This window comes from Aulonocara sp. 'chitande type north' Nkhata Bay, linkage group LG1, assembly GCF_057382095.1.
Source record: "Aulonocara sp. 'chitande type north' Nkhata Bay isolate Kocher_YH1m ecotype deep benthic linkage group LG1, A_spYH_male_GT1.1, whole genome shotgun sequence".
Taxonomy (NCBI): Eukaryota; Metazoa; Chordata; class Actinopteri; order Cichliformes; family Cichlidae; genus Aulonocara; species Aulonocara sp. 'chitande type north' Nkhata Bay.
In genome coordinates, this window is record NC_141344.1 from 39112104 (window position 1) to 39128130 (window position 16027).

Genomic DNA, 16027 nt, shown 5'->3' on the forward strand with positions numbered 1-16027 from the left:
TATTAAGCTATTAAACTTCGATCAGTTACATAAATTAATTGACTATTTACCGCAGCTGTACTGTTATTTCACCAGAGGACTCGTTTTTTATGGTTAGTGATTTGTTTTGTCGTTACAGTGAGCACTTTGTGGGGATTTTTATGACAGATACTCTAATATCATATGTGCAGAACTTGAAATTTACTCGAGTTCCTCCAGCTAATGTTAGCTGAAGCCCACACTGACCAGCTGTTAGAAAATTACTGACATGTTTTTTCCTTCTGCTTTGACTTTTTCAATAAAACTAAACGAAGTCTTATGAATCTTCAGCAGGCTACAATGAGAGAACTACAAATGGCTCTCAGATGGACTTTGTTAGTTGTATATAGTCAGCTTTGGCCTTTTCATGCTTTAGTTAGTTTAACATTTCCAGATTGGCTTCACTGCAGAGTTCTTCTTTCTTCACCTGCCCGGACATGATGTACAACTCACTCGTTTCCCTCATTTAGGCTGTGCTGTACGTCAAACAGGCTTATGATGAAGTCCACAATGTGAGCTGCTGATGGGAGGCAATGGGAGGGAAATGTGAACAAGTATGTGTGTATGAGCGGAACAATATGCCAGCAGAGCCAGTCAGCCAGCAAGGTGCTTGTGGGGAACCAATCACTTCATGGAAGGGACGTATACTTACCCTGGGACTGCTGAGAGGACTGGTGGACAGACCAGAGGACGCTCCACTGATTGACCGTGACCTACACACACACACACACACACAAGGTAAAATCAATATTCACAAAGTGGACAGTATGCATGATGCACAATACCACAATGTACAAAGCAGCACACACACACACACACACACACACACACACACACACACACACACACACACACACACACACACACACACACACACACACACACACACACACACACACACACACACACTTGTTTTCATATCTTGGTGAGGACATCTCATTGACATAATGCTTTCCCTTGCTGCTTACCCTGAGCCTAAACCTAACCATAACCTAACTGTAACCCTGACACTAAAGCCACATTTTGAGCCTCAAAAATGTCTTCAAACTCGTGGGGACGGCACTTTGTCCCCATAAGTGACTGTTGGTCCCCACAAGTGCCAATTTTCTGTCCTCACAGCGATGCCTAAACATGTACACACACTTCATCCAAAGGAGCTGAACCTTTCTGTGTAGCTCTTCCTTTTTTCCCTTCTACAAATACATTTTATTGTCTCCGTCCTGCTGAAACCTTTCCTCTTATCAACATCTGTAAGCTCTCCAAACCAAACTTCTTGAGCTGCCCTCGTGGGGCACTGAACTAAAAATGCATTTGTCAGCGAGGCTGTTTCCCCCCCAGGTCACAGTCACAATAAGCACCATTAAGCTAGCATGCTTTTTTTACAGCTGGCATGAGTTCTGGACCTCAGCAAGTTTCTTTTTTCTTTTTGAAAATGTTTAAATCATTCATTGTTTCATCCAGACAACATTCATCTTCCACATTTCTATATACTCAGCTTCCCCTGAGCTGGTCTGTTCCAAAGTGCAGCCTTTTCTCCTGATCATTGGAGTTAAGGTGCTATCTTTAATATAATATATTCCTATAATATAGCCCTGATGGAAATGTGGGCTATGGTGGAAATCCATCCATCTTCTTCCGCTTATCCAAAATATCCATCCATCCATCCATTCGCTTCCGCTTATCCTTTTCAGGGTCGCGGGGGGCGCTGGAGCCTATCCCAGCTGTCATAGGGCGAAAGGCGGGGTACACCCTGGACAGGTCGCCAGTCTGTCGCAGGGCTAACACACAGGGACAGACAACCATTCACACTCACATTCACTCGCACATTCACACCTAGTGGCAATTTGGATTATCCAATTAACCTATCCCCACAAGCTGCATGTCTTTGGACGGTGGGAGGAAGCCGGAGTACCCGGAGAGAACCCACGCAAACACGGGGAGAACATGCAAACTCCACACAGAAAGACCCCGGCCTGATGGTGAAATTGAACTCAGGACCTTCTTGCTGTGAGGCAACAGTGCTAACCACTGTGCCACCGTGCTGCCCTCCAAAATATCCTGACCAAGTAATTTTTTTGTGGTTTTTTGGACTTTTCTGCTCCATTCTCATGATTTCTATCCACAGACTTCACTGACTGCTCTCCTCCCGTCTTTGGGTTGCTCTTTTTCTGATTTAGTGCAATGACCATTACAGATATGGTAGTAAGAGGCTGCTAACCTGGCCGTAAATGGTTAGTTACAGGGGAAGTGGTTAGTGGAGATTTTCACTTCCATTGATTCTGAAGGATATTAGCTTTTGTGTGGCTAATACAACTAGAGGGGAAAGTTATGGTGTGACAGGACAACTTAAGGCTTCAGTAATTCATGTCCTTAACCAAAGTTCAGATAGTTCAGAGCAGCTTAGTCAGTGTTACAACACACACACACACACACACACACACACACACACACACACACACACACACACACACACCGAACCAGAGAGCTACTGCAAAATTCATTACCATGGTTTCTCTTTTCTGCTTTTTATGAGTGTTTCCATTTTTCATTTACGTGTCATTAACTTTTCACCCCCCCTTCTCGCTTTTGCCCGTACGCCACTTTCACCATTCAGACCTGCTGACGTCTTTGAAGACTTTGGGATTTAATTGCCCATAGACGATTTGGCTTTGTTGCCAGTGAAAAATGAAAACACTACATCATAATTAAAAATGCTTGAAGACACAGACAGACTGATAGAAACACAGGCACACACACAAAAATAAGAAAATAAATAAATAAAATTCTCATAAAGGAGAAATGACATTGCCAACTGCAAATTAGATTTTGAAGATGCGCTGTCATCACACGAGGCAGTATTTGGAGCTCACAGCTATGACGCTGCCCCGTCATAATGAAGAAACCATGGTTTCTTCATTATTATTACTATTTTCATTATAACCATAATATTATAACCACGGTGGCACGGTGGTTAGCACTGTTGCCGCACAGCAAGAAGGTCCTGAGTTCAATTCCACCATCAGGCCGGAGTCTTTCTGTGTGGAGTTTGCATGTTCTCCCCGTGTTCGCGTGGGTTCTCTCCGGGTACTCCGGCTTCCTCCCACCGTCCAAAGACATGCAGCTTGTGGGGATAGGTTAATTGGATAATCCAAATTGCCACTATGTGTGAATGTGCGAATGAATGTGAGTGCGAATGGTTGTCTGTCCCTGTGTGTTGGCCCTGCGACAGACTGGCGACCTGTCCAGGGTGTACCCCGCCTCTCGCCCTATGACAGCTGGGATAGGCTCCAGCGCCCCCCGCGACCCTGAAAAAGGATAAGCGGAAGCGAATGGATGGATGGATGGATAATATTATAATAATAATATTATTTAAATAATATAATAATAATATTTACATAATATTTAAAATGCCGATGTTGAAATGTTCTCTCTTTGGCTGCTTTAGCGTCTCTACAGCGATGCAGCTGAAGAAACTTCTAAAACAAATATTAGCAAGTTGTTAGAAATCAATTAGCTTCTTCTGCTTGTGTAAAGCTTTTATAAACAGTATTTTTACATCTGAACTCAACATTCTACTTTAATTGAATTCAGCTGTGAGTGAAATAAAACATCTGCCTAACTGCTGCTGTGCTACTTGATTCATCATCCAGATTTTTTTGTCTTTTTGAAATAGAAAACTACATTAATCTTGTTTTTTTAATGACATGATGAATTAGTCTGACTTAAACATGCTGATGATTTACGTATTTAAGAAGTACAGACGAACATCAAACACCTGATGGTGAGCCTGTGTTAATAAAACCACTTCTAATCTTTCAATTGAAGCAGCTATCATTAATTTAAATATATAGACGCACCTCGTTAAATGTGATCACTGCTTATGTTTCCTACCAGTGAACTGCAACTAAAAACTGATATTATTTCCAAATGAATTAAACAAAGGTCTCTCTCAGAGTCTCATTTTAAAATGCCTAACTTAACAGCATTACAGAGTATATTTAAAGCCTGCTAGCCCAACTATGGGTCGTTTCACACTTTCTGACAGGCCTCATCTTTGCATCTAATCGGAGCCACTGAACTGTGCCTCTCGCCTGTTTGTGCCGTCAGTACCTTTTAGGCTATTTTTTAATGAAAACACCTGACAAACAATGACTTACTAAATGGTACAGATCATCGACGATGTTTGTTTTGGTGAGTGAAATTATATCAATTTGAACTAATTAGCAGATGTGTGTGTCTGTGCACTGCACCAGTGCTCTTTCTGAATGCAGTTTGCTACCTAAGCTTCTTAGAATTACTTGATCGTTTTATCCAAATATGGCGCTTCTGGTTATGCAAAGAAATATACCAGCAGCTAACATTTATAGTTTTAAAGAGTTTTAAAGAAATGATGAAATCACAGTTCATTCATGATGTTTGTTTTTCAACCCAAAAACTGGACCATCAAAGTTATTTAAAATAACCGAAGAGCAAAAACAAATAAATAATTGGAGTTAAGAAATCATTACGTGAGAAGTTGGAAGCATCAAACCTAACTTTTTGAAAATCTGCTAATTGTATCAACTACCTCATGATTTTAAAAGCTCTTTGTTTTCCATTATTGTCTGTAGCCCCGCTGTGATACAGTCCCACAGAGTATAATACTGCAGAATCATACATATTCTATCTGCTCTGCGTCCTCATGCTGAGGAAGCACGCGCTGATGTTACGTTAAATCATGGCGACGGGACTCTCCCACCAGGGAGAGGAGCTCTTTTGTAACACGCAATTCATCAACGGTGGCGCCCATCCAGGACAAACCCAGGACGCTAACGCTAGCTCATCTCTGAAACGGGAAAATGGATTCCTGGTTTGTTGCTGGTGATGTTTGTTCGTGGGCACAACAAGCTTCATTTTATGGATATTCCCAGTTAGATGACGAGCAAGATAAAAAGCTGTTCAGTGGGACTGTGAACCTCATTTTCATCTCGTGTTTATGCTCCATCTGCATTCAAAGCAATTAATTTATGCTAATCTCCATTAAGGCCACAAATCCATAGACAAACTTGTGTTCAGCCGCACAGGGAGGATCCACAAATCATTATACACAACCCTCCCCATGCATCATTGGAAAAACACACTGGCAAAGTGCAAAAAAGTTTGTTTGTTTGCCAGTACTTCCTCCACACACACACACACACACACACGATATGGAGTGAAGATGTTAGGAGGGGAGGAGGCGTTGTTAGACACGGAGGCAGGAAGTTGACCTAAAAATTGTGTTTGCCTCTCAGCGGCTGAGGAAGCAACACCAAAGAGGAAGGGCGTGCAAAACTCATCGTGTGCCATTTTTCAGATTTCAGCGTGAACAGAATACTCTGCTCACACTGATATAGGCTTCTGATAACAGCGTGACCATTTTACATCATGCTACTTGGATCCAAATACTGTTTAGATCCAATACTATCTGACACAATACACCTGAGTTTCCATTTGTATCCACTTTGTCTTATTATGCACTGATGGACACCAGGGCCTTTTGTAGTCTGTCCCTACAATTCTAACATTAGGGCTGTTCGATATAACGATATATATCGGATGACGATATAAAAACGTCTATCGTTTCATTTTACGCTATCGTTTGTTTCGTGGTGTCGCAAAATAAACTGTTTACGGCAATATTTTTTCATGGTTTTGATGGTCACTGTAGTGGCTATATTCATTTCTTAAAGTTCTCTCTTTCTCTTATATTTAATATAACCACACTACGGACAGACAAGCGCCTGTTTTTATGCGTTGTCGTTAGCAACAACGACGGTAACACCATCGCCTGTCCGCTTGTTTATGTTCCACATAAACCTTTCACAATAAAGCTCAAGATCCTGTTGAGACTTTTCAAAATAAACTGAATCACGTGAAAGAGCAGATTATTTACGGATGAAGTAAAAAAGAGCCGCCAGGTGCTAAAAAATAAACCTTAGACTCAAACGTTAGAACAGGCTTTTCCCCGCAGCACGCCGTGTAATAAATACTCACAAAGAAAACGGCGGCCGTTACAACTTATGTCTAAAAATGTATCGTTTCATGCATTGGTTAAAACACTGGACTCCAGCTACATGACGCCCAGCTGGAAACACTTCACACAAGACGAGATTCACAGAATTGACAGAAAATGTTACATTTTTGTGATTTATATCGTTATCGGACGATAGAATTCTTATATCGGGATATGAGGTTTTGGTCATATCGCACAGCCCTATCTAACATCATGTAAAAGTTGTTGTTGTCCAGGCACTCTTCACACAGACGGATTCATTTACAGTAAATAAAGGGCACCTACAGTGGCCCTAAAATGAAAAGAAGTCAGAACATATAAGAAGAAAGCTGAAAACTGACTACAGCATTTAGACAAAAACAGAAAAGGTAAACGTGATCCACCAAAATGATTTTAGACTTATTCACCAGGATTGTAATGGAAATATTTGTAACCTGTTTTTTGAAGTAGGGTTGCATTTACCCAAACATAAAATTGATTTTTATTTATTAAAATATGAGGAAAATATGTTGTCAAAGGCAGTAACACTGAGTCACTGCCTTACCTTTATTTGGACCAATGCATTTATAAGTGATGTCACTCTCCGGAGACCCAAACTCATTACATAAATATCATTCTTCAAAATCTTCAGTTTTCTGTTCCTTCAGTTCAAAGGTAGTAAAAAACGGAGCCAACGACGGTGCTGAGAGAAATGATGCTCGCCTGTCTCCAGAGATTTCAATCCACTAATAACAAAATAAGACTTTCTCCATCTTTGTCCAGAAAATAAAATATTATTGACATTAGCTGTTAAAAATGTTGATTGTGTTTCTTTTTGGGGATGTTTTTGTTTTTCTTAATGTCGTATTTATATTGAGCGTCTGAAGTGATTTGTTAGTAAAGAGAATATCTTGTTGTGGCGTTGCTTTGGTCACAATGTGGGTTTTTTAGATGATCAATTAATGCAAAAATGATGCAAAAGCAATGACAAATATTTGAGTGGCCACAGACAGATTTTCATAACAAAAGGTAAATAAACTTTTTCTATGAGGAACCACATGCTACATCTAAAAGTGAAAGACAAAGGTGTGACGAACTTTCGCAAGCAATAAGAAAAACCAAAGAGATGAGTGGGAAGAAAATAACACAGACAACAACACAGAAACTCAGAAATCCAATACCTTTCCTCCTTGCTGCAGTTAGCGTTTGTGATATCCAAGCTCTTACTGAAAACAGATTTGCTAAAAAGGGGGCAGAAAAGAAAAATCAAGAGATAGACAGAAAGGCAGTCAAGCAAGGGAAAACCTAATGTGCAACATGCGAGCCTGTTAAAAAATAAATCTTGAAACTAATTTATTACTGTGAAACTAAAACAAAACAAGACAAAAATTACCAAGAACCCAAGAACTAAAAAACCTCAAATACATGCAGAGATCGAGAACTAAGGAGTCAAAAATTAAGAGGAGACACACATTCATGGATCATGCTGAGTCAGTGGGACATTCAACACACTCCCTTACCGTAAACAATCAGTTTCTGTATTTTTGCACCTCTGAAACATTTTTACAAGCTGTAATGTTCAGCTTTATTGTCTGAATCATCCTCAGAAATAGGAGAACGCAGCCAGACGCGCGGGCTTTCTGGCTGTTAAAGCTGCTGAAGTGTAACAAATCAGACAGCACCTGCTGAGTGCAGCTCATCACGAGCAGAGCAGCGTACAACAATTTGTATGAAAACTCCAGCATAGCATATGTCAGCATTTAGAATATGGTTTTTGAACAAGAAAAATATATACTGCAAATGTACAATTTGCTTTATATGAAGAGAAACAGTTTTTCATGTTCTGACAACAAGAACACAGCAGACCAGGTGATCTCAAAGCTCACGCAGGCTGCACTATTGTGGTTGCCAACATTCGCCATCCCGGTGTCCTGTCATCTTCCTCACCTGCGACGGAGGCAACGGGCACGTCTGCATTATCGCAGTTTAATCCAGAATGCATGAGAGACGTGCTTGTGAAACAACACTGCAATCTTTTGCTGTTTCCCTCTGAAAGGTCCAGTGACGTCAACGCCGGCCCGGGTTCTGCCTTCTGTGTGGAACATGTCCCATTGAACTTGCTCTGAAAAGGACCTGGGTAGAGGCACAGCGGCCCAAGGCCCTAGAGAAGAGCCTTGTCACCTCTCTTTTTCTCCTCACATCTCTTCTGCAATGATATAACAGCCGCGCCGAAGAGTCCTTGAGGGGCGACAGGGGTGTCGAGGAGCTCCTCTTTTTTCTTAGTCAGCAGGTTGGTGAGCCCGAGCCAGAGTGTCGGCTCCTGGATAATCATGAGACCCATGGCTCTCCCAGCAGCCTGTACAGCTACCTTGTGGAGGTGGAGGACGTGGTGAGTTATGACGCAGATTTCTTCCCACACTGTGGTATCTGATTTAGCTGTCATGTCCTTTTCTAGCTTGGCTTGGTAAGCCATTAGCATAGAGGCGGCGTTGTGGGCTCTTACCCACAGACCTGCTGCCTTTTAGCACTTTATTTGTAAGGCTAGACTGGAAGCGGTCTGTCTTGGAGAGGAGGGATGGGGTGATGAGGACATAGATGTCTTCAGGTGAAGATGGCTCAATATTAACAGTTCCACTTGTGGCATTTGACTCCATCCTCTCACAAACCAGAAGGGAGCTCCCCACGATGGGGTGTTTTTCGCTGTATGTCTTTTCTTTCCCCATCACTTATATCTCATCAAGTAGCTCTGGGGAAACGGGCAACACATGCTTTCCCGTCTTTTTTGCCTTTGGATATTTCTCACCATCAAAACGAGATTTTACAACCTCGCTTTGCACGCCGTGCCACGGGATGTTGAGCCTAGCAGCTGTGCGCTTGCACACGTCCTGCATGTCCAGGGGAGACGGCAGTGCAGATTTTTCTACCTCACCGGTAGCCGAGGGCTTTTCAACCAAGCTGATGCTAGCCAAGGAGTTGGACTCTTCCTCCTCATCGTCAGACTGCAGGAGCTCCGTGTCACCTGACTCATCTCTGTCCTCGTTAGCATCTCCAATCCAGGGTGACTCAAGCATGGGGGGAAAATTCACATATTCCATGTGTCTCCAGTGACGGGAAAGCAGTGACGATGGGGTGAGGGTCTGCATCTGCCCAGCTCGGGCTTGGTGTTGCGGCCAAATCATTGGGCATTTAAATTTCTCCTTGCGCCACAGCAGCCTCACACAGCAAAGGGTCGCCACCCGACAGGTTAGCCTGGTGAGCTAGCCTGTGGCGGAGTAGTTTGTGTGTGAAAGCCGCGCGTTGGATACAGTTGTGTATGGATGTCATGGTAGCTTGTGCATGCGATAAGCAAAGGCATGCCGCACACACGGGGTGTGTATCCCAGGCAGAAATCTACTTGCTGCAAGGACAAAGTTTTGCAACTTTGTTGTCAGTCATAGCCATGGTTAGCTAGAGAGTTGTGAATGTTAGCGAGCTCTACAACTCACTAAAGTCCAGAGAATATTGCTATTCTTCAGCTAGCATGGGGTGAAAAGTACTTTTCTACAGGTATTGCTACCTAATGTGAGAAACCGTTAGCGCCGAAGGGTATTGCTACCTGATGATAAAGCTAGTGGTACCTTTATTAGCAAAGTGTTGCTACTTTGCTTTGGGAAAAGATTGCTACCTCCCGGGGTGAAAGTATTGCTACTTGACACCAACATTAGCCACAGGACAGTATTGCTACTCCTTGTATGCTAGCACCCAATAGCACAGGTGTCTTTCCACTCTTCTGTTAAAAACGAGAAGAAGCAGTGAGCAGATACCAATCCAGCACCCGGGAGCAGTGTGCAGAGACGGTAACTTGCTCAAGGGTACCTCAAGGTAGCCGTTTGGTGGATTTGAACCCCCGACCTTCCGGTCATGGGGCAAACACTCTACTGAGCTATCCCACTGTCTGGGCATCATGTAGCTGGCATAAAGGCATTTGAGCTTCTGATAAGGTCACACAAGAGACATTCCCATAATGAGACAGGAAACGAATGCTATGAAAGAGAACCACAAAGATCTTCAGCTCCTTCTACTTAACCTCTTCTATGACACCATAAATTACTCAAAACACATCCAGAGCATATATTGAATTAAATGTGTTAGCTTGCTCTCTTTTAAATACACAGATAATATAAAAAACACATACAGCCACCACAGTGTCAACCATTGGCTACAGAAGTCCATCAGGCCAATAAATTGATGCTCCATCAATCGTTTCTACTGCATCTGAATATAAAGTAAGTAATTTAATGTGGTAGATTGATGAAAGCTTGTTTTCACACATAAACCCCCGACAACGACAATACAGTTTGGACATCGTCTGCCGTTTCCTGCAGCATGGGATTGATCCTCAGCTGCATTTTCACTCCTACTCTGGTTTTGGTGAGGGAGCTGCAGAGCCAGGACTGATGAAGACCGCTCACTCGCATTAGATCAGATAATAAGTTAATAAGATATTTTTTATATATATATGTTTTTAGAAGATTTAGAACATTTGTCTCATACTAATACCTCACTCCTCTAGTAAACAACATGCTGTTGCTTCAGCTCGTCATGTAGGGTTTCACATTATCATCTATTTTTTTCTGTTTGTCATACAGTATATGTGTGTACACCCATGTCCATACAAGGTTATTAGGAAGCAGGAAACACATGGATTACAATCTCCTCCATTATTTTGTCACAGCTCGACTACAAAAACATCCACAGATTTCGTGCACGCCCGCTTGCTAAATGGATTTCAGTTCACAGCTTCTCAAACCGGGATGCTTCTTGTCCTGCATGCTCCATGCACACTTTACCCACACCACGCACAAACCTGAGAGACCGGTCCATGCATTTCAACATCTGTGATGAATTTCCGCCAGAGCTAAGAGTGCACCGTTAGTCTCAGGCAGATCTAAACCCAGAGATTACATCAAGCCTTCTGTGATGTGTATTGTATGTCTGACACCACCAGAGAAAGAATAATGCATCATGTATTTAACCACAGTTCACTGAAGCATGGAAGGACTTACAGCTGTTTGAGAGACTTCCCAGTAAACCTGACAGAGCTCAGTGAAACGAAAGATTGAAGTAAAGTCGTACTGAGGGCAAACAGTACACGTGTGAAATTAATATTTTTAAAAGACCAGTCCAATTTTGATAAAGTGCTGTAAACTGTGATTAAATGCATTATTTATCATAACTGATAATCAATTCAAAACTCATCAATGACACTTTAAACAACAGCAAACAGCCTTGATTGACCTGGAGAAACATGTTTGTCCATGCACACGAGCACACGTGCCAATCTCGGTCTTTTACCTCTGTCCGTGTGTGGCCATGTCGATGGCTCGCCGCACCGGTACAGGAGACCCTCCCTCTGTGACGCTCAGCACCTCCATGGACTTTCTCTCCGGCCTCCGCTTGCCGTGACGGCTCAGCATGGGGGAGTCTACACGCTTCCTGGGAGGGTCTGCTGAGCGGGCCCAGGGTGAGCCGAGATGAGAAGGAAAAAGACAAAGGCAAAAACATTAAAAGTGATCATTAAAAAACAAAAAACAGTCAGAAGAATATAAATATAACACGTTATTCTATATTTATCAAATGGTAGAATCTCATAAAGCTGATATAAAACAGTAAATTAAAGGTGAAATACTAACTGAAAGGTTCAGTTTATCAGAACACTTCAGCCCCCTAAGCTATTCATTATGCTCTTTTTATCCCTCTACATGTAACCTAGGACACCACTTTAAAGGAGCAGAGTAGAAAACAAAATGCGTTCCTGTATTTGGACAAGCATACCAAATTTTGTCATTTGACATACATTTAGTCAGGATTTTCCACTTACTTTTTTCTGTGGAAGGAAGACGCTCATGGATAAAGAAGATAGCAAACAAACACAAAATACCTTTTCTTGGTATCGCAGCTATTATCAGTTTCACATTAAAAAGCTAATCAGTATGTCAAAACATGACTGTATTAGCATATATTTAGCTTTAATTTGGTAAATTAGCTTTTTCCTAAATGGCTAACATTAGCTAAATTTTACTTCAACACATTAAAATACTGATGACACTCCCTGGCAGATCGTTACAAGGAGAAACCCTTTGAATACAAGCATGCTGATCCACACAGGTGTACACACAGGTGTTCACAGACACAATCTACACCTTTCTTGGCTGCTACCTCAAAGCACATTGTGCACTGTCAATCTTGCGTACTGCACAATAACATGTAATATTTAGTATTTACTGTTATCTACTGTTATCTAGTTTATTGTGATGGTGTTGTTTTTATTATGTTGCTCTTTGTTGTTTGTTTTCTCTTCTGGTTTTTTATCGTCATACAGGTGATCCAGGTGTTTTGATTGTTTTTCTTGTCCCCCCCCCACTTTCTCACCATCTCTCCTCGCCTCTATTTTTCTTTCTCTCCCTCTCTTTCTTTCATTCTTTCTCCCTGTCCTATCCCCCAGTCATGTCTGTCCCGTCTGTAACAACCAAAAATCAAATCAAATAAATACATAATTATAATAAAGGTCAATCAAATGGACCAATATGGCAAGGCCATGATGATCCACTTGGTAAAGTAAATCCGCTTGGCATCTTTCTTGGCCTTCAGACAACAATTCTGACGGCTAAAGATCCAAACGGGACAGGCAAAAAAAAAATGTGTGTGTATGTATGTCATTTCCAAAAACGTATTTTTAAACTAGTAGTAACAACAAAAATTGATGAAAAAAGGTTCTACATGTAGTACACAAAGACTGTGTAGCTTTGTTAGCTAGCTCACTCTGCACTCTTCCACAAAAAGATAGCTAACCACAGAGCTATACTCATAAAAAGAGTGTATTTAACTAACTATCCAAGCAAAAACCAAAGCAAAAGTCACTAACAGCATGAAAAGTGAAAATGGCAAACCTACATTTATAGAAAATCGGCTAACTAGAGAGACAGTCATAAACTAGCTTACTATAAGTGATGACGTGATTAATCCTGCTTCCGGGTCCAAACTACTCTGCGTTTAATAAGGCTGTTGTGTTTTAAAATGTTTGTATCTTGTTCTACTTAATCTCAACAAACCTCTAAAAACAGTCAGTGATCGCTCTCAGTTTTTATTACCATTGTTCATTTTAAAGCTCGGTTTTTAAACCCTTACATGTAACTACTACAGCCCAGCCCATGCAGCAGTATATTAATGACTAACCTCGTATTGTGGATGGATTATCTCAGTTGTTCTCCTGACTGAAGTTTGGTCCGTTTACAGCATCCTGCCATGCGATTACATTTGTCTCTAACCATCGGGAACCCTCACGTTAACTTTTATCAAGTGGAAAAAAGTTAGCGTTCATCCTCCAGCTTCACTGTGCTAATGTTATGCTAACATAGCTGTGTTGCTAGCCACCACGTAGCACATCATTATATAAAGGCTAGCCCAACTTCAGTAACCCTACAAACGTCACTGCTGTTTAGTTTTCTGTCTTCATTTATGTTGGAAGTGATAGCAGAGCTGTACGTTTGAATTTGTTTCCAAAATCTCTCAGTCAGAACATGCTATATCAGGTTTAGGTGGAAACTAGCAAGCTAACTTCCTGCTAACGTCTAACATCGTTAAATGTAATAAATTCTATTTTCATGGATGCCTGGATGTTAAAATTAATTGTTAAACCTGATAAAGCAGCAACGCTGATTATTTTATTAAAGATGAAAGAATTTAGACAGTTTTTAACTCTCAGTGATGCTGCAGTGTTCATTTGACTTTGGGACCTGAAGCAGAGTTTGGACCCAGACATGGCTAATGACATCAGACTTAAAGACCGGATAGCCATCAGTTTTGATGAACCTGAATGAATTAAATATAAACACCTTTTTTAAGTTTCTAGTTTCTATTAATATTAAAATAAAAATTAGTAGGAACTTACTCAAACAGAAATGCAGATAATACTTAATCTCTATAAGATGGAGTCTGAATGCTACTCCTTAATTAAACTAGTTTAAATTGGCATGGACACTGACAGACAACAGGTTATTGGTAGATTTGAGTTGCTTTCAAAGTTAATAGAGATAGTTCAAAACTGGAACCAAACAACACGTATATTTTTTGTAAAATAGGTTTGTGGCAATCCTGGATGAAATAATTAAAAAAAATCAAAACATATGGGATCAAAAAAAATGTTGGCATTTAAAACCTTCATTGCTTCATTTGCCTTACTCTAGTTTGATTTACTGTATAAACATGCTTAGCATGTTAACAAAACCTGCTGAGCCAAACCCTAAGGGGTTAAGGGGATGACCAAAGGTATTAAAATTCAGTCATGTGGGGCTAATGACCATGCGTTCCAAAGATATTAGCAAAACACCAAATAGTCGTTGAGGCATTCATGTATGGACCAATGACAGATATTGGTTAGACTGGCCTACCGATCTCGGTGCGTGGTGGCAGGTTCTGGTCCTCGTGGCTGGGATACCTCTCCTTCCGGTCCAGTAGCAAGAAGTAGATCATCTTTTCCTGGTTGTCCCTGTAGAGACAAAGAGAGATGACCGTGAGCTGAGCACCCAGCAGTTGAGACTGGAACAAAAAGACGGTTGATCATCGCAAGATATTAAATGAAATAATTCATCAAGCTGACAGTTTGTCAAGCAGTCTCTAATATATTTCTCTTCTCCGTCTCAGCGCCTCCCACCCTTTCAATCTGCTTCATGTGTGGTTTTGTAAATGACTTTTTGCTCCCTCGTCCCTTGATTGTCACTCACTCCTCAGACAGCAGATCTTTGGTCAGTTTGTCCTTGTCTCTGAAGCAGCCCAGGGAGTGCATGCTCTCCAGGACGTCGGGGTCGATCTCTTCGACCGAAGCGAGTGTTCTGATGGCCACCTTCCTGGGGATGGGCTGCTCGGGTTCTGGCTCGTTCTTTCCAGCTCTGCAACATAAACCGCACAATCAAACGCTCTGGTGAAGACACTAAAGCTTCCCAACAAAAGAGAAGCTCAGTCCTTAAATTCAATGATCAGAAAAAGCTTTTGAAAAGTTAAATTTGGTGGAAAGTTAGTAAGTAGTAAAGTAATCGAACCAAAGATGCACAGAGGTTTTTCAAGCAGGCCAAAAATCTTGCAAGACTTGCTTTTGATAAGAGGATACATTTATACACAGTAAGAGTTTTAGTGGTGGTGGTGGTGTTTTGGTGGTGACACAAAAATTCAATCTAAAATGTTTAGTAAGATGGCAAAAATCAGTGAAATAAGGTTTTACTGAACTGTGTGACCCTCTGTGTGATTTCAAATCAAAATAATTTGAGTTTTAAAATCCAGAAATATTACATCCATTAGAAATCAGAGGTGCATTAGAGCATCCTGATGATCTGGCCTCTCAACGTTGGAGCAAACACAGCTCTCACTCTCAGGACTAATGGACACGATTCCTCTCTGAGAGGTCTCCATCAGAGAGTTCAAAAAACACTCTTATTATTTTCATTCTGCATTATCTGCTGTGGCGTTTTTCTTTCATCACATCACTTTAAGCGGACATGCACGTACACACTGAACCAAGACAGAAGCAGACGAAAATAAACTCAAGTGTCTGTACTCACAGATACCACGTATGCTTCTGGATCTGCTCCAACTGTAAGGACAAATAAACATTAATGAATGATTTCCAAGTGAAACTGACAAAGACGAGCAGGCTCAATGGTCTCTGAAGATCCAGGGAATGGGCGTCTTTATCAAACAGCATTAAGTTGCAGGATCCAGTGTCCACTTCACCACAACGAGGCACACTGGTGAGCATGCTGGTTAACTGCACGCTGCAGCTTTTTCCAGCCTTTTTAAAGCTCAGGAGCAATGAACAGGAGCAGACCCTACAGCCACCGTCCGGCTAACTGCAGTGAAGTAAACCTAGGCTATGACTTAGCTGGAATAAAGGGAAACAGATGCAGGAAGGGAGGTTCGCAGTGTAAAAGTTTAAAAGCCTTTTCTTTCAAATCTTCTTTATAA

The 16027-nt window shown here is 41.4% G+C and overlaps 1 protein-coding gene across 12 annotated transcripts in view; it reads right to left on the bottom strand.

Annotated features, from left to right (window-relative positions):
- The window catches only part of LOC147339529 (serine/threonine-protein kinase BRSK2-like), a 151842-nt gene that overhangs the window by 22690 nt on the left and 113125 nt on the right, over positions 1-16027 (bottom strand). For 5 of the 12 annotated variants that reach the window (XM_086295321.1, XM_086295302.1, XM_086295295.1 and 2 more), the window contains exons 9-14: positions 15625-15656; positions 14794-14958; positions 14461-14558; positions 11366-11519; positions 7213-7272; positions 671-731 (exon numbers count right to left, since the gene is read on the bottom strand). In XM_086295321.1, the coding sequence (XP_086151447.1) occupies positions 671-731; positions 7213-7272; positions 11366-11519; positions 14461-14558; positions 14794-14958; positions 15625-15656 (570 nt within the window). The remainder of the gene's footprint in view (positions 1-670; positions 732-7212; positions 7273-11365; positions 11520-14460; positions 14559-14793; positions 14959-15624; positions 15657-16027) is intronic. The other 7 variants (XM_086295329.1, XM_086295311.1, XM_086295375.1 and 4 more) reach the window with 3 other exon arrangements.